At 44.8% G+C, this 26,144-nt stretch overlaps 1 protein-coding gene across 2 annotated transcripts in view; it reads right to left on the bottom strand.

The window, feature by feature from the left end:
• The window catches only part of Mapk14 (mitogen-activated protein kinase 14), a 56,342-nt gene that overhangs the window by 17,447 nt on the left and 12,751 nt on the right, over positions 1–26,144 (bottom strand). For both annotated transcript variants that reach the window (XM_021186017.1, XM_021186018.1), the window contains exons 2-8: positions 16,260–16,389; positions 14,759–14,817; positions 5,003–5,114; positions 4,334–4,363; positions 4,020–4,067; positions 2,259–2,373; positions 1,754–1,825 (exon numbers count right to left, since the gene is read on the bottom strand). In XM_021186017.1, the coding sequence (XP_021041676.1) occupies positions 1,754–1,825; positions 2,259–2,373; positions 4,020–4,067; positions 4,334–4,363; positions 5,003–5,114; positions 14,759–14,817; positions 16,260–16,389 (566 nt within the window). The remainder of the gene's footprint in view (positions 1–1,753; positions 1,826–2,258; positions 2,374–4,019; positions 4,068–4,333; positions 4,364–5,002; positions 5,115–14,758; positions 14,818–16,259; positions 16,390–26,144) is intronic.

Genomic DNA, 26,144 nt, shown 5'->3' with positions numbered 1-26,144 from the left:
CAGAAGGTAGGGTTGGAGTATTAACAGTATGGACTTCAAATGTCTCCTGCTGTGCATCTGACCCCAGCTGGCGCTGCTATTTTTTATGCTGGGAACATTAGGAGGTGGGGTCTGGGAGAGGAAGCAGGTCACTGGGAATGAGTCCTAGAAGGTACTTTGTTCTTGGATGTTTTCCTCTCCCCAGCCTCCTCTCGTTCCCTCTCTCCTGCTTCCTGGCCACCATGAAGTGAGCAGCCAGCCTCCTCTGCCACACGCTCCTGCTACCCTGATGCTTTATCTCATCATGGACCGAGACTTCTGAACCCATGAGCCAAAAATAAGTATTTCTCTCAGGTATCTATCTGTCTGTGGCCATGACAAGCTACTGATACAGCCACTGGTGAAGCTAGCACTTCCTGATGGCTCTGGTCTCAGTAAAGTCGCAACCACAGAGCTGTATACGGTTAAGGAAAGAGAGAGATGTGGATATTGGAAACTTGATCAAAGCCACATAGTTCTAAAGTAAAAAAAGCTAAAATCTAAAATCTAAATTCCAAGGCCTTAGCATCTAACTTGCATACATGGACTACAAAAGCAATGAACTGAGACACTTCCCTAAGGATAGTTCTGTCAGTCTGTCTGCCTATGAAGGCATGTGTCTCTGGGACTAGCCAAAGGACAGCTGAAGAGACACCAGGGGAAAAGGAAGAGAAGAGAGAACAGCTTCAGGATGGTCTCAGAGTACAGCACAAGGTGCATCATAAACCCTGCCTAACCCTCTCAGCTTGGACTGTAAGCAAGCCAAAATCTCGAAGGGAATAGAGATGGTCAGGTGATGACATCCTGGAGTGGAGAATAACAGAGTGAGCTGCACCAAGTAGCACGCACAGGAGCAGACAGCATTACCCGAGGAGCAGAGGATTCCACTCCATAAAAGACTGTCTAGCAGAAAACTGTCACAACAGACACAGTGGCATCGCAGTCCCTGGAGAAGGGCAGCCTAAGCGGACAGCACCTGAGCTTACAGTCTAATGTGTTAGGCAAGAGCTCACCGCGCAGTTAGAAGGTGAAGCATGTGTCGCTATGGTATTTCTAAGAGCCCAGCCAAAACCAGTTGCAGGTTACTAGGGATTTACAAAATTCCTCCTGAAGACGGATTTTAAGCATCCGTTTTAACATTTTCACCTAACACCCTCCTTAAGCAGAGCTGGTGGGCGTTCTCACAATCACATTCAATGATATTCCTAAGCCATGGGACAAGTGCCCAACAGATAGGAACGAGTGCTTAGTGCCCAAAACCCAAATGAGGTAAGTATGGGACTAAAGTGGGGCTGGCTCTAAACAGGGACAACAAGAGCACACAGCAGGGTCTCTCTTTTCCTGCTTCTTTTGTTGGTTGTTAAGCAGCAAATAGGACAGGACTCAGCGGGCGTGTCAGCAGAGGGGCCCACAGTCTGTTTAGTACATAAGCAAATGTGAGAACCAGATCCCTCTGAGGTACAGGTGGCTGTGTACAATCACCAAGGATTTGTAGGAATAGACTAAACTCATTAATAAAGGGACTTGCTGCAAAAATATGACAGGTGAGTTCTAAGCTTGTTTTCTCAACCCCAAAGCCTTTTCCTGGCAAGGTGAGCAACTCAACAAGAGGACAGACCTCAAAAGCCACGCCTGAACTGCAAAGAACTGAGTCTTCCCCACCAACGAGTTAGGGAAGCACACATCTACCACAGCACACACATGAGAAACAGGACCAAAACGTGTTAAAGGATACGGTCTGTACCAGGAAACAACGTTCTTCCGGTCAACAGCTCAGCCATGATGCAGCCCACGGACCAAATATCCACTGGAACAGTAAAGAGGATACAAGCACTGACATGGTTTCTATTCATATTCATGGACACAAATGACTCTAACTATGAGTGAGAGATTCAAGTCAGGATTTAAGATACCCAAGGTTTGACAATCTTTTTTATATAAAAATAAACTTATTAAAATTGTCACTCAAGAAAGGACTCCACAGGTCGTGCAACTCGGAATATAATTAAGATAAAAGAAATAAGCAACTCACAAAGGGGCAGAACTTTGTTACTGGGAAAATGGTGAAGCCTCCCAGGAAACATAGGTGTTAGGATTAAGAGACCACTCCCCTCAGGTAGTGTCACAGAAAGAATGACACGGAAGACTTAAGAAGTAAGGCCCCAGCTGCTAAGTCATCTGAAAGCCATGTTATGGAGCACCCCTTCCCCATCCGGGGAGGCGACTGAAGCAGTCAGTACCTGTTTGGTTGTAGTGCATCCAATTCAGCATGATCTCCGGGGCTCGGTACCACCTGGTAGCCACGTAGCCTGTCATCTCATCATCAGTGTGCCGAGCCAGCCCAAAATCCAGAATCTAAGGGCAAGAGCAGAAGTCAGGCATGGGAGCAGCAAGTTCTGCCACCTCACAACCAGGAAAGCAGGAAGTCACTTTCAGAAAGTAGGCGCCCCAGTTTTCACTCAGAATGCATGGCATGATAAAACAGTCCAAGAAACTTTAAAAGTAAAGCTTCAAGCAAAGCAACCCCCCCCCCACCCCCCAGAATTTACTCAAGGACAAAAACATACGCTCACACGGGTCTGCACATGAACGTCCACCATAGGTTTATATTCCGAACCACAACGGTGGCAAGTGCTCACTAATAGGACAGCAGCGTACAAACTTTGGTATGCTTATGAAATGGAAACTGCTGAACAACTGAGAATACTGGAGCACACAGTACAGATGAACACACAATCCAGTAATGTGCATGACTCTGGACAGTTCCATTTATACGAAACAAGATTAATCCAGAGTCAGAATTGGGTCATTGAATTGCCTGCATTGAATGAAGGGTGAGGGTCATGGGTCACTAGGAGGGGACACTCAAACCTTTTGAAACTATGGAGGTTACTATGTCATCACTGTGGTTACATGGACATTACAACTCTACAAAGAAGTACATTTTTTTCCTTTTCAATTTCATGTACATGGGTGTTTTGCCTGCATGGATATTTGTGCACCAAGACTGTGCAGTGTCCACAGAGACGAAGAGTGGGCATCAGGTGCTCTAGATGCAGATGGCTGTGAGCAGCCATGTAGCTGCTGGGAAATGAGCCATCTCTCTAGCCCCCTGCAGACATTTCAAAAAATTCATTGCTGGGCAGTGGTGGTGCACGCCTTTAATCCCAGCACTTGGGAGGCAGAGGTAGGCGGATTTCTGAGGCCAGCCTGGTCTACAGAGTGAGTTCTAGGACAGTCAGGGCTACACAGAGAACCGCTGCCTTGAAAAACCACCCCCCCCCCGCTGCCCCAAATAAATAAAATCATAAAAAAAAAAATCATAGTGCTACTTTTTTTCTTTTTTATTAGATATTTTCTTCATTTACATTTCAAATGCTATCCCGAAAGTTCCCTATACCCTCCCCCTGCCCTGCTCCACAACCCACCCACTCCCCCTTCCTGGCCCTGGCATTCCCCTGTACTGGTGCATAGAATTTCGAAAGACCAGGGGCCTCTCCTCCCACTGATGGCTGACTAGGCCATCCTCTGCTACATATGCAGCTAGCAACACAAGCTCTGGGGGGGTACTGGTTAGTTCATATTGTTGTTCCTCTTATAGGGTTGCAGACCCCTTTAACTCCTTGGGTAGCTACTTATTTTTTAAAGACAGCTAATTTACTTAGGTTTTATTTAGATCATTCTGAGATCTACAATTTTTCCTTTTAGGAACCTATCTAATAATCAGTGCTCCAGGAAGGCTTAACCGACAATTACAATTAACATGTTGCATTTCTAATTTAATTATCTTTTAAAAATGAAAACAAGACACCGACATCTACTTCCAAAGTTACTCAAACAGCTTGTTCAGCCTAGTTCAAATCTCACAGTCTGATATTCCTAAGGACAAAGGACTTTTCAAATAGCAAGTCATGGCTTATAAATCATTTTCTCTAAGTGTGGTTGGTCACGATTCTGAGGGACACGTAAGGGAAGCAAACAGTCCATCTCTTCTTTCTTACCTTGAGCTCACAGTCTTCGTTCACAGCTAGGTTGCTGGGCTTTAGGTCCTGGAAAGCAAGCAGAGAGAGCTTATCAACAATGCACAGAGTCTGCTCCCTACAGGTGCTAAAGATGCACACATGTCGAAGAGCTCTCAGAAAGAAAGGCAGACTCCAGGCAAGCCCTGAGCAGGCACATGGCAAGTGTTCCTTTACCAGGTCTACACTGAGAACAAGGTTGCAGAAAATCACTGTTTAAGTTACAAGGCTGAGATCTGAACTAGATGCCCCACCCACACTACCAAAATAATTACCATGTCAGGTATAATACATACCCTGTGAATTATGTCAGCCGAATGTATATACTGCAAAAGAGAAGAAAGTAGGTTGAATGAAAGCCATCTTCAGCTTTTTGGTGTCATATCCTCTAGAATGCTTGCAGTGCTCTCCCCTCAGTCAAGCACTGTGCACGCTCACAGTGGGTCATTACACAAACTCTAATTCTCACTCCACCTACTGGAGTTGTCAGCTTATTTTCTTTCTCGAGGATGACTTCAGTAGGAGTTCCAATGTGCTAAACATCAAAGGTGGTTCTGAAGAGGTCCCCCCACCCCCAGACAGCCTTGGTGGCTGGCACACATGCTGCACACAGTGGTCGTTCTTTTTCTACCTCTCAAGTCCCGAGAAGTAATATAAAAGCAGCTCACAGCCCCGAAGAATATTTTAAAGCCTCAGGATCACACTGACTGCATACCAGGTTGTATCAGGATGCTACTAACTTTTCAATGTGGCTAAAAGTCTCTTGGATATTCCGACTAAAGGATCAAAGGGAAGGACAACATTTATTTGCTTTCTAGTAAACTGGCCTGGGAAATACAAGAGCAGCAGGGTTGGTTGACTCTGTAACTCTTTTACGTTTTTCATAAGAAAAACTGTCTTTTCTAAGTTCTTACTACACAGGAGCGATAACTCACTTCCCCAAATGACAAAGCTATTGCCTGTACCTTCAGCCCTCGGAGGATCTGGTAGATGAGAAACTGAACGTGGTCGTCGGTCAGCTTCTGGCACTTCACGATGTTGTTCAAGTCTGCCCCCATGAGATGGGTCACCAGGTACCTGGAAACACAAGGGGTGTGTGTGTGTGTGTGTGTGTATGTTATATACCGATGCAGGAAAGACCGCCCAAGAAGTACCACACCAGCCCAACTGAGCACAGCCTTGCCTTCCTACATGCACTATCCTCTCCACACTTATACCACTCCTACTTGCTATGTCTTTTCCTGGTCTGTAAAGAAACCACGAAGGTGAGAAGAAACCTGGATGGACGAGGATCAGAAAGCACGTGCACTGTAAGTGCTTTCTTTCTCTTTGTCTTCTCTTTGCTGAGACAAGTCTTATGTGGCTCAGGTCACCTCAAACTTAGTCAAAGATGACCTTGGCTTTCTGATTCCAGCCTCTACCTCCTGAGTGCTAGTGTGATGGACTATGCACCACTGTGGTGGTCTGAATGAGAATGGCTCCCATAGGTTCATAGATTTGTTTGGTCCTCAGTTATGGAACTGTTTGAGAAGGAGTAGTAGGCGTATTAGCTACTTTTGTGTCATTTTGACACAAGCAAGAGTCATCAGAGAGGGAGCCTCAGTTGAGACAATGTCTCCACATGACCTAGATGTAAGGCATTTTCTTAGTGATTGATGAGGGAGAGCCCAGCCCACAGGGGTCATGCTCCCCTGGAGGGGTAGTTCTGGGTTCTGTAAGAAAGCAGGCTAAGCAAGCCAGTAAGCAGCAGCATTCCTCCATGGCCTCTGCATCAACTCCTGCTTCCAAGTCCCTGCCCTCAGTACTTTATATATGAAACTATGAGTGAGATCCTTCCCTCCCAACGTACTCTTGGGTCATGGCATGTCATCACAGCAGTGGTAACCACAACTAAGATTGGAGGGGTCGTTGGGATAAACTGTGAGGTTTCAAAAACCCAACCAGGCCCAGCCCCTGCACCCCAATGAAAATATCCTACCTCTAAAGCTGTAACCAAGCCCCAAATTAAATGCTCTCCTCTCTAAGTTGTTTTTTCACAGCAACACAACAGTGCTTGAGATCAAACCTGATGCTTCAGGCCTCTAAGCCACACCCCCAGCCCTTCAATTGTGTTTTTGCAGTGTGATTAGCTGTACTCACATAATAAAGGATCCTGTATCTGCAATCCCATCACCCTATGTTTACCTCACTAAACCCCGTGCTGTTTTAAGATTTTCAAAGTGGAATCCTTTCAAAAATGACTAGCAAAAGGCTTATGAGCACTATCGTGCTCTCCCTTAAAGGAAGGAGGAGCAAGGCAGTCCAGAGCTCCCGCAGGTGTGGTGCTGAGTGTCCATCCTGTTTTATGGAGTGAGATGAGGGTGTGAGTACACTCAGGACAACAGGCTCTCAAACTTAGGCCACACAAACTCTCACCACTACTGAAGCAGCAGCATGGGGACAGAGCAGAGCAGAGTACCAGGGCTGCATGTGTAAGAGAGCAGGGGTCCTCTCCTCACGAGGCTCAGGAGGGCTGACTGCTATATGAAGATTAGAGGGACTTGGCCTAGTTTTGACTTTAAAAATGAGATTTTAGCCATTTTCCTAAATCTTGCCTTAAGGAAAAGGTGAACTTCATACATAATTTAAGAGTAAATTAAGAGGCTGGAAAAATGGCTTATCAGTGAAAGTGCTTCCTGCTGTTGAGGGGACCTGAGTTCAGTTCCCAGAAACCATGTTGGGCAGCTCAGAGCTGCCTGCTCCAGAAGACCTAATGCTCTTTTCTGGCCTCTGTGGGCACTGCACTCATGTGCATACAGACACATGCTCTAGCATACACACAAAACACTTCTTCTTTTTTTTTTTTTAAATATATTTTATTACGTATTTTCCTCAATTACATTTCCAATGCTATCCCAAAAGTCCCCCATACCCTCCCCCCCTCTCCCCCATTTCCCTACCCACCCATTCCCCCCCCCCTTTTTTTTGGCCCTGGTGTTCCCCTGTACTGGGGCATATAAAGTTTGCAAGTCCAATGGGCCTCTCTTTGCAGTGATGGCCGACTAGGCCATCTTTTGATACATATGCAGCTAGAGTCAAGAGCTCCGGGGTACTGGTTAGTTCATAATGTTGTACCACCTATAGGGTTGCAGGTCCCTTTAGCTCCTTGGGTACTTTCTCCAAAAACACTTCTTTAGAAAAATAAAGAGTAGCCATGCAGTGGTGGTGCACTCCTTCAACTCAGCTCTCAGGAGGCGGAGGCAGGAGGATCTCTGTGAGTTTGAGGCCAGCCTGGTCTACAGAGTTAGTCCCAGGACAGCCAGGGCTACAAAGAGAAACCCCCAAAACAAAAAAGTAAACTAGACTCTTTGAAGTGTTTTTATCAAAGCAGTTTTGATTTGAGTTCCAAGCCCACAAAAAACATAATCAAAGGCAGCTGCCAAGCCTGATGGCCTGAGGCCCATGCTAGGACCCACACACACTATGGAAGGAGAGAAATGGCTCCTATAGGTTGTTCTCTGGCCTCCACGTGCATGCTGTGGCATGCATACATAAATTCATACAAGTTTAACATTTTACAGATGTCACCATAGTTGGACAATTTCCCTAACAGTTCCTCAAAATTGAATGAAGTAAGACAGTCTCTCCTTATCCCAGTCATTTGTTTTTTGGTGGTGCTGAGGAACCAGTGTCTTGTGCGTGTGAGGCAGACACTCTTACAACTGAGGTCCCCCATTCCTGGAGCTAGTGAGACAGGATCTTACCTGAGATGCCCTTGACATTCTTTTGCCTCTCCTCCTGAGTGCTGGGCTTAGAGGCAGCTGACCCAACACCTGCTTCAGGACTGCATTTTTAGCTTCAAACTGGCATATAATCTGATAAATGTAGGAATGCAGAGCAGGGCTACTAAAATGAACTCTGTGGGTGGTAACACTCACCATGAAAGCCTGAGCTCCATTCCTAAAGCTGTCCTCTGACCTCCATACCACAGTGCACACGCATCTGCAACCATCACACACAAACACACTGGCCCAGCAAATGGTCAGACTCCACAGCCCCTATGTAACTCACTCCCAGCCCCCCTTCCTATCACACACAACTGTCTCTGATGAGCTGGGAGACGTAGGTGGTGGATCCAGCACTCCTGATCCATTTTATCACAGACGTTTGTAAGAGCAGGATGAGATGGTCAAACCATCGTGTACATACAATTAGTCACTTACACAGAAATAAGACACCGCTCCCCTCCTGGGCTACTAGTTGACTAAAAGCAGTATTTATGGTGGAGTTCTTTCAGCTAATAATTCCATGCTGTTCCCACAAGGTCCAAGATCAGTACCACCAAGTATCAAATTTCAGCTCATATATAGAAGGAGTTCAAAAGCAAGTCATACAACATAGGACAGGAGCAAGCACCACAGTTACTGTCTATGGGAGGCAAGCCACTTCTCAAATCAGCAGGATACAGAAGCACAACACAGATGACCTCGCATGTTCTACCCCAGTACCATAAAAGCAGAATGGATAATCTGAAAGGGGCACCACTAGAGAGCCACCTGTCTGTCTCTACAGTATCTGATCCTGGTGAGTGTACTTAATGGCATTTGAGAAGACATGCTTGCTATTATCACTGGACTAAATAGTAAATTCTTAAAATAATTTAAGGAAGGCTGGAGTGCACTGCAGTGGGAAAGCTATCCAATACCTCATCTTTAAAAGATTAAGTGAGATTATATTGTAAGCTGAAGGCCAAAACAACGACGTTCACGACTGGATTCCAGTTTGCTTCTCACTTGGGATATGGCATCCTCTAAACTTAAGTGAGACAAATAACTTGTCTCTTAACCAGCACTAAGTGGGACTCAGGATTGATGATTTTCAGAGCTCCAAACTGCCCTGTTCCAGAGCCACGCTTGGGTGACAACCAATTGTTAAGATTCCCACCATCCCAGGCTTTTTAAAATCAGAATACAAAGGTTCAAAACAAAACAAAAACCTCTTGTTACAGCCTGGCATCTCCACCACTATGGGCTCTATCTGAAAGTAATTAAGAAAAGGCAGAGCATGTCTTCCAGGTTTAAACAGGGCTTAAAACAGCAGCAGGAGCTGACAATTAACCAATGATCACACTTCTCCCTTGTTCACAGTGAGAGAGAATCCTTCCAGCCCCTTACTTTCCCCAGTGACCTCTGACCTACTGGCTACTTCCTTGTTGGCTCTCAGTTGCACACTGGGCTTTAAATACAACAGAACACAGTGGTGCAGGTATGGCCTTGGATATGTAACAGGAAATGGAGCCAAAGTACCAAGAAGAAAGCAGTTTTGTTCACATTCTTATACAATAAAGGTTTCAATCTGTTCCCTCATCTGACAACCTGAGATGCTAAGTCTACATCACAGTGTTTTGTCAGTTGACAAGACTGACACTCAAGTCCTCTGTAAGTTTGAGATGCTGCTAACAACCCAGCTAATAGCACAGACCATCTGCATGTTTTACAGTTCTAGCCACTTGAGTGGGACATGCTTTTTGATTGATTGTTCTGTGTTTTAAAGACAAAGTCTCTCTGTGTAACCCTGGCTGTCCTAGAACTTGTTAGTTCTTGCACTCATTTCCTCTACAATAATATCTGCAGGTAGGCCTGCTACTGCTCCAAACACTAACAATCAGGAATAAAGGAAAGCACCCCACTCTAACAGAGGTTACAAAGCAAGGGAGAAAACAGACAGAAATATATGGTGACAATATTTGCAAAGTGCCAGGCAGAGTAAGGCACAGATAGTGCCTAGAGATCACAGCTCAGCTAGGGCACAAGAGGGGAATAAGGTTCTGATCCAGAGAACCTTGTATGGGACCAAGGGGAACCAATCAGCAAGTGTGGAGAGGCCAGGCTGTGAGGAGAGCAGGCAGAGGCCTTGCTGGGGTGTGGCTGGTTGTCTGTATTAGAAAGAATACAAAGACAGAGAGACACAAGTGGAAAGTGGGTCACACAAGGTCAGAGAGTGCACAGAGCCAGACCATGCTGGGTCTCCCAAACCTACCACACTGCACACTATGTGGTCATTTAAACTCAATGATTAGAGAACATGCTTGCTGTCTTCCTCAAGGATGAGGACTGTTTTTGGCAGAGGCAGATATTCAAACACGGAACAAAACTTATAGTGTTTGCTGACTTGGTGCCCTCAGTTCTAGTTAACTGAACCACAGTGCCCAAGCTTACTCTGCACAGGAGCAAGGCCAGCCTGGTGACCAACTGCTCTCCAGCTTTATTAAAATGAGAGCTGCTGAGTACCCCACAGTGCATCCTCTAGATCACAGCAGACTTCGAGATTCTTCCTGTCTCTTCAGGACTGAGCATGACTAAGCTGGTGGAGGTAGTGTGCTTGCTCAGCGGCATGAAGCCCAGGGCTCTATTCCTGACACTGCATAAACTAGGTAGGAAAATGCATGAGGATCTGGAGTTCAAGGCCATTTTTGGTTACACAGTTATTTGGAAGCTACCCTGGCATGCAGGAGATTCCATCACAAAGATAAACTAACAAATATAAAGAGTGAAGCAGAGATGCAGAGGCTGGCAGATCTCTGGGAATCCCAGGTCAGCCAGGGATACATGGTGAGATCCTGTCTCAAATAAATGAATGAAGGAAACAAAGAAAGAAAAGGAAAAAAGGAAGGGAAAAAAAATCAAGAACAAAAAATTGTAAGTTGGGGAGGAAGTCCCATTTCTACTTACCCTGATATAAGCTGGTTTTCCTGAAAGTTGAAGAAAGTATTTCCAAAAAGTCTTAAAAGTACCCCCTGCGTACTCAGCTAAGACAGCTTGGTTAAGAATGTTTGGGAGACTATGAGGCAGTGGTGGCGCACGCCTTTAATCCCAGCACTTGAGAGGCAGAGGTAGGCGGATTTCTGAGTTTGAGGCCAGCCTGGTCTAAAGAGTGAGTTCCAGGACAGCCAGGGCTACACAGAGAAACCCTGTCTCAGAAAACAAAAAAAACAAAAAACAAAAAAAGGTAATATAGTCTATTGAAACTTTCTGCATTTGTAAATATTCAGGATACACAACATGACACCTGTACACTGACCAGTACAGGCAAGAACTAAGAACATTAGAAGTGCTCAATGATCTCCCATTTGTGTCTCTGTAATGTGCAACCTGCCTAACCATGTCATACAGCAGTCAGAATTCCATGTGCTCCATACCAAGCCACCTCCATGACTTGCAAGCAAAAACAGTCCACTGCCAGTCCATTGCTCCTTTCTTAAAGGCACATGTGGTCTTTCAGATAAAGCAAAAATGTGAACCATCTGATGAAAGGAAAAGCAGTAACTGAAACATAAATGCACAGACTCGGGGAAAAGCACAATAAAGCCAGAGGCAACTGTAGCTTTGCTCATTAGCATGGGAAGTGCAGACTCAGACCTGGAGCCTGCAATGCATCTGGCAGCCTTAGTCTCTAATCCTTAGTATGCTGTTTGCGCGACAATTTTTTCTTAGTGAACACAAATGGTTTCAAGGCTCGATCGGCAACACTACACTATTCTTGTTGCCTGTGTGAAGATGTATACTATGTGGAGAACACAGAGGTAGGCTCTGTTCTGGAAGGGTGCTAACGTTTTGACTGGTATCAACATCACTAACAGTCAGCAATGAAACACTCCCTACTGTAACCTCAGGCTCTCCAGTGTTCTCATGGAAAGCATATTAACTGACTTGCAGGTACTCAGCACTTAGGGCACAGTACCTACCAGACAGCACTTGAGAGCTGCTTTGCTCAAACAAGAGCTAGGACTGGGGAGGGCTCAGGGGTTAAGAGCACTGGCTACTCTTGCACAGGACTCCACACTGTGGCTCACAACCACCTATAACTCTAGCAGAAGATATGACATACTTTCCTGACCTACACAGACATCAGGTATGTATATACCATATACATACATACATACATACATACATACATATGTGTACAGACATATATACACACAATAAAAAAAATAAATCTTTTTAAAAGTTGCTAAAACCCAGTTGGAGGTAAAAACAGAAGTCTCTGCTCTTGTTGAAACGACTGCAACTTTAAAGTTGTAATAAATGAATACAATTTTATTTACTGGGGTAAATACTGGTAGTGGGTGGGTTAAACCTAGACAATAAAATTTAACCATTCAAATAGACATCAGTCTTCATTAGTGCCTTTTTAATGTAGCAAAAATAGGTCCACTTTTCATTCCAGAATGCTCAATCAAAGCAAAACCCAATACTTGTAGTCCACAAATCTTTTTTTTTCCTGTTAGAGTCTAACCTTACTAAAAACTTAGGTTAACACTCAGACCTAACTCCAATGCTTTTCAAAGTAATTCACAAAAGACTGCAGCAGCATTTGTTTCTCATTTAGACTCCACCACATTCTCTTTTCCAAGCACGGGCTGCAGCAGGGCTCTGTAGTCTGCTCAGCCTGTGTGGGTGGAGCCTCTGTTCTGCTGCTGAGACAGGACTGCAGGAACAGGCGGACACTGTTCTTAGTCACTGCCAGTCTTCCTTTCACTTGCTTCCTAAACTTTCATTTGTAGGTGAGCTAACGTGGCTGAGCTCCTGTACAGGGGCCAAACTGCCTTCCCTCCCACTGCTACCTCTCCTCTCCTGCTCCATCTTTGCATTCACTTGTTTTTCCCTTTTCTATAGACATGACACAGAGAGCAAATGTATCTGCCTGCTTGTTCTGTTGGAAAAGACAAATAGCGTGGACATACATTCCAAAGAGAGAGGAGAGAAGCAGGACTTGCACTGGGAGCATCAGGAGTGAGGTCGTATGTATAGTGTGGATGGTGAGCAATAACCCCACACAACCCTATGCCAAAGGCTTCCTTTCCAAGGGTGCTACAAAAGCAGTGAAACCTCTGGGTAGTAATGTAGCCAGTCTTTGCTACTTTGTGGGTTCTTCTTTTTCCCACCCTTTATCCCCTGGGTTCACCCCCATCACCAGATAGAGAGGGAAGGTGGGAGGGAGAGAGAGATCCCTGAATCTAATTTCTTTCTTCTGGTTTTTCTTGAGCACTACCACTAGCAAGTGCAACCAGCCCTCCTAAACAACCACTAACCATCAACCTAGCATTGGGGTCCTAGCACTTACATACGTTGTAAAAAGTTTCCAGAATTCCAAACATTACACAAGTGCAGAAACTATCTATAGCTGGAAAAAAACTGTGCTAGAGCACAAGGCAAATCACAGTCAGCTGCTGCACGGCAGCACCATATCCCCACACCTGGGACTAAAACAAAGACAGTCGTACACTATTTCTGTAAGCACAGCATTTCTTGAGGAAAGCAAAATTCCAAATTCCCTACAACACGGCAAGGCTTAAGTCATCAGGGGTGTGACTTTGCAGACTGTGAAGTCCTGGTCCTTTCTTTCTTTTGCTTCTTAGCCATGAGATGAGTGGTTTCTGTTATACCAACACTCTCTACCACTACCTGGCACCTCTACCAGAAGCCTAGAAGCCATAGGCTCATCTGACTATGATGTGAAACATTTAAAACCAGGAGGTAAGGAACTCATTTTTCTCTTTACATAAGCTAATTTCTTTGCTCATGTCGTAGAGAAAGGTGGCTTAGTAATACAAAAAGAAGCGCAGTGATGACCTACAGTTTAGCTTTTACAATAAACATTCTTTGCACTTAGGAATTCGAGAATCCTAACAAAACCGAACGTACAACTGTGCTTAAGATGTTTCCCCTTCTGCAGCACAGTGTGTCTCTTACTTAGGTGGGGTGGGGCTCAGTGTCTTTTCCTCTTCTTTTGATAAACAACCTGACATAAGCATTTTAAGGGAGACAGCTGTACATAGTCATCACACTGCACCAGCAAGCACAGACGAACTAGACGCTACTGCTCTGCTGCCTTTTCTGTCTTACACAGCTGCAGATGCCCTGCCTAGGGAACAGTCACAACCACAGTTTAGATGGCTCTTCCCTCATCAATTAACAGTCAAGACAACCCCCTCCCCCTCCCCCCAAGCATGCCCAGAGGCCCATCAGGTGATTCTGGCTTCTGTCAAGATGATAATTAATACGGGTGTTAATCATACTAGGAAAGATATGGTGGTGAGAAGGCTGGATTTGCACAAGACACTTGCTGTCTTGCATCACATGTGTGTCAGCATGCAAAGCATTCGTGAACAATGGAGCAAACCTTAGTTGCAATCAGAAGAACAGCCCCATCTGAGGTGCATTCTGTAGGGCTCCTACGCCCTGGCAGTTCCCAGCCAGGTGCTCTCACTAACACATCTGTGTATTACCATCCCCTTTGTCCCTGTTTTATTTCTCCTGGCCTCTACTTGTGGTTCCTGGGACTTCCAGGCTCTGCTTTCTAGAAGGCATCAGACTGGAAGAAGTCATTAAGTACCAGTATGTAGCCTCAGTATCGCCTCCCACCATGAGGGATCAAAGAAGGAAACACCTATGTGGACTTGCATTTATAAGAAAAACAATTATAACCAAAATTCCCTATACTCCCTCTCTGTGGAACTTTTGTAAGGACTCATCATTGGCTCTGAATGGGCTACACTGTGCCCTAATGCACCATACACTTCACCATATCACATACATAATATTCACTTTATGTATCCCTCCCCCAAGAAACCAGAATAGGTGGAGAATAATCTTCTGAGGTTTGGGTACTGCTGAGCAGTTCCAATGGGCTGCTCATCCCCATTCGCTTGCTGAGGCTGCAAACACAAAAGATTCACTCACACGTCGTTGAATTCCTCCAGTGACCTTGCGGGTGTAAACACATCCAACAGACCAATCACCTGCAAGAACACATAAAAATCAAACAGTGGGAAAGTAGTGGTCTTCTTACAGTACCACTGCAGTGTTTTAGGTAGAACTAACTCCAAGTACAGCCACACCTATGTGCTCAGTGTCCTAACTTTCTACCCAGACAGTGGTTCTGTCTTCTATATGCTAACATCATTTCTTTCTGGGGTTTGGGTGTTTGCAGACAGCATTTCATATGGCCCAGGCTAACTTGGACTCCTGATCTTCCTGCTGCCACCTCCCAAGTTCATACAGATGTATGCCACAACACCTGCTTATCACTTCACATAATACCATGAAAAATCCCTCTATCTTCTTAGAATTTGTTAACATAGCCAGTAGTGTATCAGACAGAAAAAAGAATTGGGATTCCTGCCTTATGTAATATTTATTTTGTGTCTCTTTCTCTGTGTGTGTCTGCCTTTCTCCCCTGCCCCTATGTGCCTGCATATGTGTGTGTATCCCTGGATGAAGAGGGAGGAGGCACTGAACCCATGAAGCCAGAGTTACAGGCAGGTGTGAATCACCCAATGTAGGTGCTGGGAACCAATCTTGGGTCCTCTATAAGAGCAGCAAATGCTCATAGCCACTGAGACATCTCTGCAGTCCCAAGTCTTTGTTCTTCACTGCATAACATCGATAGACTGAAAGGTGAGATAATTTCTACATTAAGTGTAAGTATTCTGATCTTTTCTCATTCCCCCCCCACCCCCGTGCCTGCTTTGTTCAAAAATACAAAGCAATCAATACAGGGCTGGAGAGTGGCTCAGTAATTCCAACCCAATCAGGGTTACATACTGGGACCCTGTCTTAAACAAACAAACAAACAAACAAAGAAACATGTTAAAAATACAAATCACAGCCAGTTGTGGTGGCTCACACCTTTAATTCAAACACTTGAAGTTCAGAGGCAGGTGGGTCTCTATGAGTTCGAGGCCAGCCTGGTATACAAAGTGAGTTGCAGGACAGCTAGGGCTTACACAGAGAAAAACCCTGTGTCTAGAAAACAAAACAAACAAAACACACCAAACACTACTATCTAAGCAAAGAGTGGTGGTTACTCTTGCAGAGCCGCCAGGTTTGGTTCTCAGCACCCACAGTGGGGCTCACAAGCATCTGTGAGTCCAGTTCCAGAAATCTGACATCTTCTGGTCTACAAGGGTACTGCATCTCATGATTCACATAAACCCCAGCAGGGAAACATACACAGAAACTAACTAGATAAAAATAGAAAATTAAATGCTTCTTGAGATCCTGTAGTGAAAGCACAACTCTGGGAAGAGGCACTCCGTCATCCTCTCGATGACCTGACAGCCCCATGGCACCGAAGCTGTAGCCCTCATGCAGCATGAACCCAACTCTGACAGTGTGACACGCATCCACGGCAGGATTGCATGCAAAGCCTTCAGTGTGTGCAGGAAAAGGAATGACTCACATTCTCGTGTTTCATGTGCTTCAGCAGGCGCAACTCTCGGTAGGTCCTTTTGGCGTGAATGATGGACTGAAACGGTCTCGACAGCTTCTTAACTGCCACACGATGCCCCGTCTTTGTATCAAAAGCAGCACTGATGTAAGGAAAACAACAGAACCCACCATTAAGAGTGTTCCAAATACTATTTTAAGCCGGGCATGGTGGCACATGCCTTTAATCCTCTACTTCCTGGGAGGCAGAGGCAAGCAAATTTCTGAGTTCAAGGCCAGCCTGGTCTACAAAGTGAGTTCCAGAACAGGCAGGGCTATACAGAGAAACCCTGTCTCGAAAAACAAACAAAAAAAGTGTTGCAAATACTATTTTTAATACTTTTCAGGCTATTTCATTTCCAAATTAAATTTGTGGCAAGACACAAAAAGAAAGACTATAATGACTCATTACCCACCACCCAGAGAAGGCACCTATTTATTTGGGATGCTTCTTTCTGCCTCTTTTGTCTGTATCAGCAGTTGGTAAGCATCTTCCAGAGAGGCGCAGACAGTAGCATTTTACTTTCCAAAGCCCAGGTAAGGTCCCTGACACAACTCCTCAGCTTGTAGTTGGTGCCGGAAAGCAGCCAAATAATAGGAACCTATAAGATGGGTGTGGCTGTGTTCTAGTAAACTTCATGAAACCAGGCAGCAGCCTGTCCAAGGAGCCAACACACACTGATAATCTTAAAGACTACGTGCTGGTCAAAGTAAAGGCCTCAGAAATTACGGTGCTTCCAGGAGAATAGCCTTCCAAGTGCTGGACGCTTCCCAGAGACTGAAGCACACACAGTAGGAAGTCCTCGAGTGTGGGAAGAGTGACAGAGGAGAACAAGCACTCACAACAGTGATGCTCACACAGTGACCACTGAACGAACACAGGTGGGATGAGCAGCAACATGACACCAGTGCAGCATCGCAGTGGCTAGTGCAGAACAATTGCACACCAGTCTGTCCTGCTCAGGAGTCTTTCTTTCACCCCCAAACCTACACGGATCCTCACTCATTAGCCATCGATCTGATTTGTGATAACTCTTGGAATTTCCCAGCCTCCTTTCTGAGGCTATACCACAGACATTTCTCTCACAGAGCAGGCACTTCCGGCACTTCAAGACATCACTTTCCATTTGTTTGCTAAAAGCCCTTGCTAGCAACCCTGAAGAAGGGTTGCTCTGCTGCAATTATCTATGGACTAGAATTTTCCATCACCCTCCAAAAGTCTGTCCTATCAGAAAGTACCCCTCCACTCCCAACTTTTGATAATATTCTTGGCAACTATATCATCCAACTGGAGGGCATATCCAACATCCCGTTTCCTGACCTCTCCGGAAACTCCACCTCATGCAGGGCCACACTTCAGCCATCTCTCTCCAGCACCGACTCCCCCTCCAACCTTTCGGCTTGCTTTTACTACTCTACCTTGAGTGCAGCAAGGCTGCTGACCTCATCAATTGTCTCTCCAGCCCTTCTGTCTTCAACATCCTAACTGCTCCCTTGTACCCTCCCCTTGGATCAAGTCTAACCTTAGGTGACCACAACCACTTAATTACCCAAGGCTAGCTATGGTTGAAAAAAAAAGTACAATCAAACTGCTTCTAAGTTTTTACTTCTGAACATAATTGCAAACATACTCTGAAACAGTGACTCCTCTCAGAACAAGGTCATTTTCTACTCTGAAAAAAGATCTCATGACTCTTCCACCTCTCAAACTTCCAATCCCTTCTCCCCCTCCCTTTCCTTGAGAGAACAGAAGTTAGCAAAGGGCGATCCATACAGCTCCATCTCTTCTGTGGATCTGTGCACCCCAGATGACCTCAGCCAACACTCTCCATAGTCTCTCTTACTCTAAGGAACGCATGCCCTCTGATCAAACCCAAGACTGACAGTGCTTTGGAGCCGTCCCACATCTTCTCAACAACATTCCTCCTGCGTGTTGCTGACTCACAAACGGGAGGAGGGGGACGTGGGTGGTGTGGGGGATGGACACACACACACACACAGGGAACTGAACCCTGGGTAGGCGAGTGCTCTACCACTGAGTTATTTACACACTGATGTCTCACTTGTCTCAAAATGTGCTCTAGAAATTTTTCATATTCATTAACTACTTTTGATGATCTTTCTCACAGTTAAAAAATTCTCCAAAACTTAATAATCTCTAAATTCTCAAGGTATGGGAACCATTCATGTCAGCTTCACCCGAGGATTAATTAGTAAGGAAACTCCTGGACACACCATCCTAGAGCTACAAATCAGAAACTGAAGAGAGCCCAATTTTCAAAGCCTTCATGCACTAACTAAAACAAAAGCTGTTAACCTACACCTATGCTGTTCAAAGTGCACTCGGTAGACCAGTGGTCCCAGCACTGCCTGGGAGCTCCCTGAGAAGGCAGGATCTTGGCCCACAGAGCAGTCTGCATTGTGACAATGTGATTCACACAGTTCCTAAGTTTGCGAAGCACAGCTCCACATACAATGCTGTTCTCAGCTCCATTCCTCCTTCAATCCAGCCTGCTGGAACTGCTCTTCTCAAGCCCACTACTGGGCTCGGTAAGCACGTTAGATGGCCAGTGTTCTGGACTAGCATTTGGCATGGTAAGACACCCCCCCCCCTTCCTCCTGTCAATCCTACAATGGACATGGGGCTTTCTGGGACCTTCTCTGAATCCCATACTTGTATTACATAAGCTCCTGATGATGGAGTTCTTCAGGGGAGGGTCCTGGGCTGCTTTCGTCTTCTCGTCTTTATAACCTCCTTTACAGCTGTGTTACAGTCCTCCACAGGCCCATGGGTTAAATAACACTTGGTTCCCAGCTGATAGCACCGCTTTGCTGTTAGGTAAACCCAGGCCGGCCTTACACTCACTGTAAAGCTGAAGATAATCCTAAATTCCTGACCCTCTGCCTCCACCTCCTGAACACTGGGACCACAAATGTGCCATTTCCAGATTGAGAGAATCCTAAAATCTTAGGAGGTGGGAGGGCCCAAGCAGGTAGCTCAGTGGATGAGGGTACAAGCCTGACAACCTAAGTTTGATTCCAGGAACTCAAATGGTAAAAGGCGAAAACCAACTTGAAATGTCCTCTGTCCTATACACGCACACCACGACACAAGAACACGCAGTACATCACCTCATACTAAACAAAAGATAGCTTCAGTGTTTTCACTGTGGTGGTAGAGCTTAGCTGGAAGGAGATAGTTTGGGCACCCTCTCTTCTGTCCCACTCCTGCCAGCTAAGGTGTACAGAACAGCCCACGGTATGCCCTCCCACATGCTCTGCTCGAGGGTATGGATGGAGGCAAGCACGGGGTGTGGGGGGGGAGCCCCGTGAAATGGAGACCGTAAGCCCTGGCTCCTTTCTCCTCTCAGGTGTTTGGTAGCAGGGATGAGAAAACTACACAACTGGTCATTTCGGGTTAAATTCCATCTATAAACACAAAACTCCCAAAGCCTATCCTTTCTTGAAATCTCTTTTCTAGGCAGCAGGACTGTGGGCAGTCCAGAAGATACCTAATTCTTGAGAACTTGACAAGGTGAAAACATCCACACTGTCCTCTTCCTGTCACTGTTACACCAGGTAAAAGATCCAATCGCTCCAGCCACAAACAAGCATCACACTTGCCCAGCAGGTAGATGGGCTTGCCACCAAGCTGGATGGGATAACCCTCAGACGTGTGCACATCTTTGACTCACACACAATTTCAAAATAATAAATGACTATTTTAAACTCAAGGAATTTTCTTGTAATACAGAATAAAAATGCACATTTCCTACCGCTATCTAAGTTTCAGATGAGTTGACCCAATCCCAGGGCTCACCCAATCAGTAGTCCCCCTTTATGGCCATGCCGGCCCCCACCCCAGGCCTGCTCTGGTGTGCTGGCTTCTTTCAGTTCCGTAAACTATTTGGATCTGCTGCTGCTAGTTCCTTCTCGCCTACCCGCACCCACTCCACAACTAAATCTTTATTCTTCAAGTATATATAGGCAGAGTCACCCCTCCACAGGGATGCCTACCCACCTGAGGCAAGCACTCTCTCGGTCTTTCACCCTTTATCTCCATAAGTCCGTAAGACAACCTTCCCTTTACCAGTGTGTGGTTAGAAACTGAGGAAATGGCCATGGCCCCTACACAACGTGGCTTCTTCAACTTCCACTCTGAGTGTCATGCCTCATGCAGCCTTTGTAACTCTGTCCTCTCCTTGGGATGAACCTGTGGGGAGCAGGGAGGGCCAGCAGGATGTGACCACACCTACAAGTTCAGCTCAGCTGGATAGCAGAACAGCTGCCCATTATGATCACCCACCCAGGCTCTTTTGCAACCAGCTCCAGAGCAAGAGGGGCAGGTTCCACCCTCTGACATCACTAGCCACTCAGTGGAGGACAGATGCCGCACAGGGACCCTACAGTCCCCAATAATCACAATGATTAGTATATGTTTATTTACCACCCACCAGGTAGTTAAACAAGGGCTGGGCTCTGGAAGAGGACTATCAGGGTTTTAATACTAGCTCTGCCACTTAATAACTCTTGAGGAAGTTAATTAAGTTCTACCAACCGCATATATAAAACAAATATAATGTCTGTATCTAACCTAAGGTACTAGTTTTTATGGCAGGTTTAGCAAATTTTGTAAAACTCAATTATCAGACATTAATAAATGACTCCTACTGCCACCTGCTCTGGGCAAGTTGAGGACAAGAAGTCCATCTGTTTCCCTCACCATCATGATACAAAGGGCTCAAAACCCCAGTTTCCTCAATTAGCACTTCCCAGTTCCCTCAATTAGTACTTCCAAGTTCCCTCAGGGTTGGACACACACCAGACAAATGCTGGTCAGTAAGCTGAGCTGCATACCCTTTACTAATGTTTGTTTTGTTTTGAGACAGTGTCTGGCTAAATTTTCTACACTGGCTTGAATGTATGACCTTCTTTTCAGTTACTGTGTGTTGGGATTAGAGACACATGCCACCACTCCTGGTTTATAGGCCTTCTTTCTTTTTTCTTTTTTGTGGTTTTGTTTTTGGGGGACAGGGTTTCTCTGTGTAGCCCTGGCTATCCTGGAACTCACTCTGCAGACCAGGCTATCCTTGGACACACAGATCCACCTGCCTGTGCCTCTCCAGTCCTTGGATTAAAGGTGAGTGCCCCTACTACCGAGGGGTCATGTTATTTTATTTTATGAATACAAAAGAAAACAATAAATATGGTAGCTGATGTCACAAAACTGGGATAACAAAATGCACAAGATACCAGGAATGACCAATTAAACAGCCAACAGACAGTTAAACATTTCTCCAAATCCTGGATTAAAAAACCATATATACCGAGGCCTGTGAAATGGTTCAGTAGGTATAGAAAAGATGAGAGGGTAAAGGCACTAACTGGCAGGCCTGAGAATACAGCCCCGGAAACCTACACAGTGGAAGGAGAGAGAACTGACTCCTGCAAGTTGTCCTCTGACATCCACAAGTCTAAGTCTGTAAAGATGCATACTCATTCATTTATTCATTCTCATTCTCTCATTCTTTTCCTGACTTCTTGTTCTTCCAGAGATCCTGAGTTCAATTCCCAGCAACTGCATGGTGGCTCACAGCCATCTCTAATGGGATCTGATGCTCTCTTCTGGTGTGTCTGAAGATAGTGACAGTGTACTCATATAAATAAATCTTTAAAAAAGGATCTCCTCTCTCTCTCCCTCTCTCTCTCTCTCCCTCTCCCTCTCTCTCTCTCTCTCTCTCTCTCTCTCACACACACACACACACACACTGAAGCTGGGAGTACTGAGTGGTTCATGCCTATAATCCTTCTGCTTGGAAGACAGAGACAGGTGGGACACGGTAGAAGCCAGTCTACTACAGAGTAAGATCATATCTCAAAACACCGGCACAGATACAAACAAAATAGGGTTCAAGGTACATATCTGTTGCAGTCTGGTTACAGGAAAACTAGAAACTACTTGAAATTCCAACAGCAGGACTTTAAAATTCTAGTACATTCTCCGTTCTCACACATGGAGCAAAGAGCAAGACTCTTTCATGTACTGAGGGCAAAAGAGCAAGTTTCAGAAGCAGAAAATGATCCTATCATAGGGAAATACTGTATTCATACAGCATAAATACCTAATATATCCTAAACTTGTTACACTTTTTTGAACAGTATATGTTTCCATTTTCTCTCTCCTTTTTTCTTAAAACAAGCTTTCATTTCTCATGGAGGCCATTAGTAGAGTGAGATACATGACTCACACTGCTGCTCTGTCACTTAGTAGTGTTTTCAACTTAATGCAAACTACTAGTTAGTAGCAATTACATTTCCTTCTAATGATACTTACACGGACATAATCACCATATGTAAATCTGGAGCCTACATTCCTAAATCACAATCATTTTTCATTTTACCAAGTAATTTTCAAATCTGCCTTTTGTAATATTCTCACTGATGCAGTCACACCAGATGTCCGCACATATGAGGCAGCACCATCTCAGTGACCGTCTAATGCTCCTCCCTAATCACATGCTCTCATTACAACACACTCATCTTACCATAGAGGACACACACTCCCATGAAAACACACCTTACATGTATGAGACAGGCAGGAATTACTCAGACATAGTTCTTGTGGGTTGAAACCCCTCCAGCAAAGACTGCTAATGCCCTAGCTCTATGCACCAACATGCTGTTTCCTCTCCCTATCAGAGCAGTATTTGGAAAGAACAGAAATTATGCATTCTGCCCTAAATTATAAATTTCCAAAAGCAGACGCTCCTAGAAAAGCCTTAAACCATCTAAAAAACAAACTGAAAGCCCAGAGGGAAGGAATCTAAAATCCACTCAAGCTGGTGAGATGGCTCAGTGGGTAAGAGCACCCGACTGTTCTTCCGAAGGTCCAGAGTTCAAATCCCAGCGACCACATGGTGGCTCACAACCATCCGTAACGTGATCTGGCGCCCTCTTCTGGAGTGTCTGGGGACAGCTACAGTGTACTTACATATAATAAATAAATAAAATCCACTCAATAAGTGACTATGCCACATACTATTCTGGCACTGTCTAGTTCTTTTAAATTGAAAAGGTACCTTGAGAAAGGGTCTCTTCTCTCACTGGCCTAGAACTTACCAAGTAGGCTGGACTGGGCAAGCCCAAGATCTGCCCTTCTGTGCTGCCCCAGTGCTCAGATTACAAGTGCATGCTATGACACCCAGATTCCCCCTCCCTTCCAAAATGTGGTTTCCAAGGGAACAAAATGTCCCCTCTGTTGAAAACCACTGATCTAGAGAAGACTGTAGCAGCCCTGTGCAGAGATCTAGATAGTAACTAGGCCTTCTGCCAATAGCCACAAGGGTAAGGTGCCTTCAGAGGATTCTCTAGCCTCAGACAAATGTAAAGGCCCTTATTTTACCACTCCAGCCCAATCAGGGGTTTCATAAGGTCATTTCCACACAGGTATAAACCGCATTTTTGAGTGTTATGTCCCTCCCACTGTGCCTTCTTTTATAAAAGGGGCTATTTTCCAAAGCCTCATTACAGTGTACCACTAGAAACATTTCTCCATTTTGCTGTTTCAAAATCTCAATATCAAGTATTTCTTTAAGCAATCATAATTAACTCACTTCAAATAAATCTAAAATATCAGACTAATTACACTCAAGTTACTATGGTCTTGCTACCAGCATGGAAAAAGCTTTCATAGCAATAGTTCCTAGGCTCCATCTCTGCTATAAATCTGTGCTACAAACCTAACTATGGGTAAACACAAGGATTGATGTCTCCACAGGCTAACTTCCCTAAGTGCAGAACTTTCTACCTTATACAATATCTGGACATTTTATGATAGCACTTAGGGTATTATCTAGTGCTGGGTAACAAATATTCCCAAAATGTGGAGCTTTAAACCTGATTTATTATCTCCTATTGTGGATCAAGAACTAGGAAGCTATTTAGCAAGGTGGCTCTGGCTATTTCCCTGAAAGCTGCAGTGAAGAGATGGGCCATAGCAAGTCTTTTCTAATTGTTTTTACATTTTCATCATGGGAAAGCGTGTTTTACCTACATGTATATCTGTGTACCATGTGCATGCAGTAGTCAAGTCAAAAGAGGAAGTCACATCCCTTGGAATTGGAGTTACAAATGGGTGTGAGCTACCATGTGGGCCCTGAGAACCAAACTTAGGTCCTCTGGAAAAGCAACCAGTGCTCTTAACTGCTGAACATCTCTCCAGGCCAACAGTCACTTTTATACCTGCTGAGGCTGGAGGATCCTTTTCCAAGGATTCTCTTAGCTGTTGTGCTTGCCATCTGGGGCTCTCCACAGGGCTGCTTTGCAGGCTTCCCCTAGAAGTTCTTTAGAAAGGGTGATTTAGGGCTGGAGAGATGGTACAGCAGTTAAGAGCACTGACTGCTCTTCCAGAGGTTCTGAGTTCAATTTCCAGCAACCACATGGTGGCTCACAGCCATCTATAATGAGATCTGATGCCCTCTTCTGGTGTGTCTGAAGAGAGCTTCAGTGTACTCGTATACATTAAATAAATACTATTTTAAAAAAGAAAAGAAAGGGTGATTTTGTTCCCTAGAGGACATCCTAAGTCATTCTGGACTGTCACAACCAAGTCTTAGAGAAGAATGTTCCTGGCACCACGTAGGGGGTGTCCAGAGATGCTGCTTGCTAAGCATCCTACAGGGGATCAACAGCCAAGAATTATGATCAACTATTTGACTCCAAATGCCAAAGTGTATCAGAGCTGAGAAACTATGCTCTAGAATAGGAGTATCCAACCTCCTGAACTGTGATAGAATGTCATCTATGCATGTGTTGGGTGGAATTCATAGCTATCCTGATGCACATGGCCTGCAAAGCAGCCTGTGAGCAAGACGTTGGATATCCTACTCCTTCAGCAGTGTTCCCAGGGAAAAAGCACCACAGGAGGTACAACCTCATTTACAGCATTCCTTCTGCAGCCACTCATTCCTGCCACATTCTACACAGTAGAAAACTGAGCCACCAAGTACAGTCCTCACTCAGTAGAGGGGAAGGAACTAAGCTCTGCGTCAACAGGACATCTTAATTCTTTATTCAGACTACAGATGTTCTCTAATTTGCTCTCCAACTTTGTTCTATACACCTGTAAGACTGAGAAGATGGCAAGCACTCAGTACCAAATTACTAGGAATTCTGACGTGAGCTTCTCCAGGCTGATGATAAGCAGCCAGACACTCTCCCAATGCTCAGCAACAGCATCTGTCCCAGGAAGCCGTGTGTTCACACACTACAGTGTACTCTGTTGCTAAGGCAGGACACTGGGGTGGATACATGTGTTAGAAGCACTATGACTTAATATTCCAACTTACTGGGTTTTTTGGTTTGGATTTCTTTTGGGCAAAAAAAAAAAAAAAAAAAAAATCAAAACAAACAAACAAACAAACCTCCATAACCAATGTTAAGTCAAAGCTGGTATTTCTAATGTATTTCTCTACATAAAAAAATCTTTTTATTGGGCTGGAGAGATGGCTCAGCAGTTAAGAGCACTGGCTGCTATTCCAGAGGATCTGGGTTCTATTCTCAGCAGCCACATGGTAGCTCACAATTGTCTATAACCACAGACATACATGCAGGCAAAACATCAATGCACATAAAAGAAATCTTTTTCTAAAAATAAAAATCTTTTATTGATCTAGAAATTTCCAGTTAGCAAATTTAAATGTACCCCATGCAATACCAAAAAAAAAAAAAAAAAAAAAAAAAAAAAAACCAGTAGTCTAAACATAAGTTCTAGTTTGGCAGTTACTAGGAGATGATCCCAAACAAAGCTTTTTAACGCATCTGTTTCCAAAGGAATAAAACAAGGAATCACCAGCCCTGC

This window comes from Mus caroli, chromosome 17, assembly GCF_900094665.2.
Source record: "Mus caroli chromosome 17, CAROLI_EIJ_v1.1, whole genome shotgun sequence".
Taxonomy (NCBI): Eukaryota; Metazoa; Chordata; class Mammalia; order Rodentia; family Muridae; genus Mus; species Mus caroli.
Note: the sequence above shows the minus strand (reverse complement) of the source record. Positions and strands in the feature narration are given on the sequence as shown.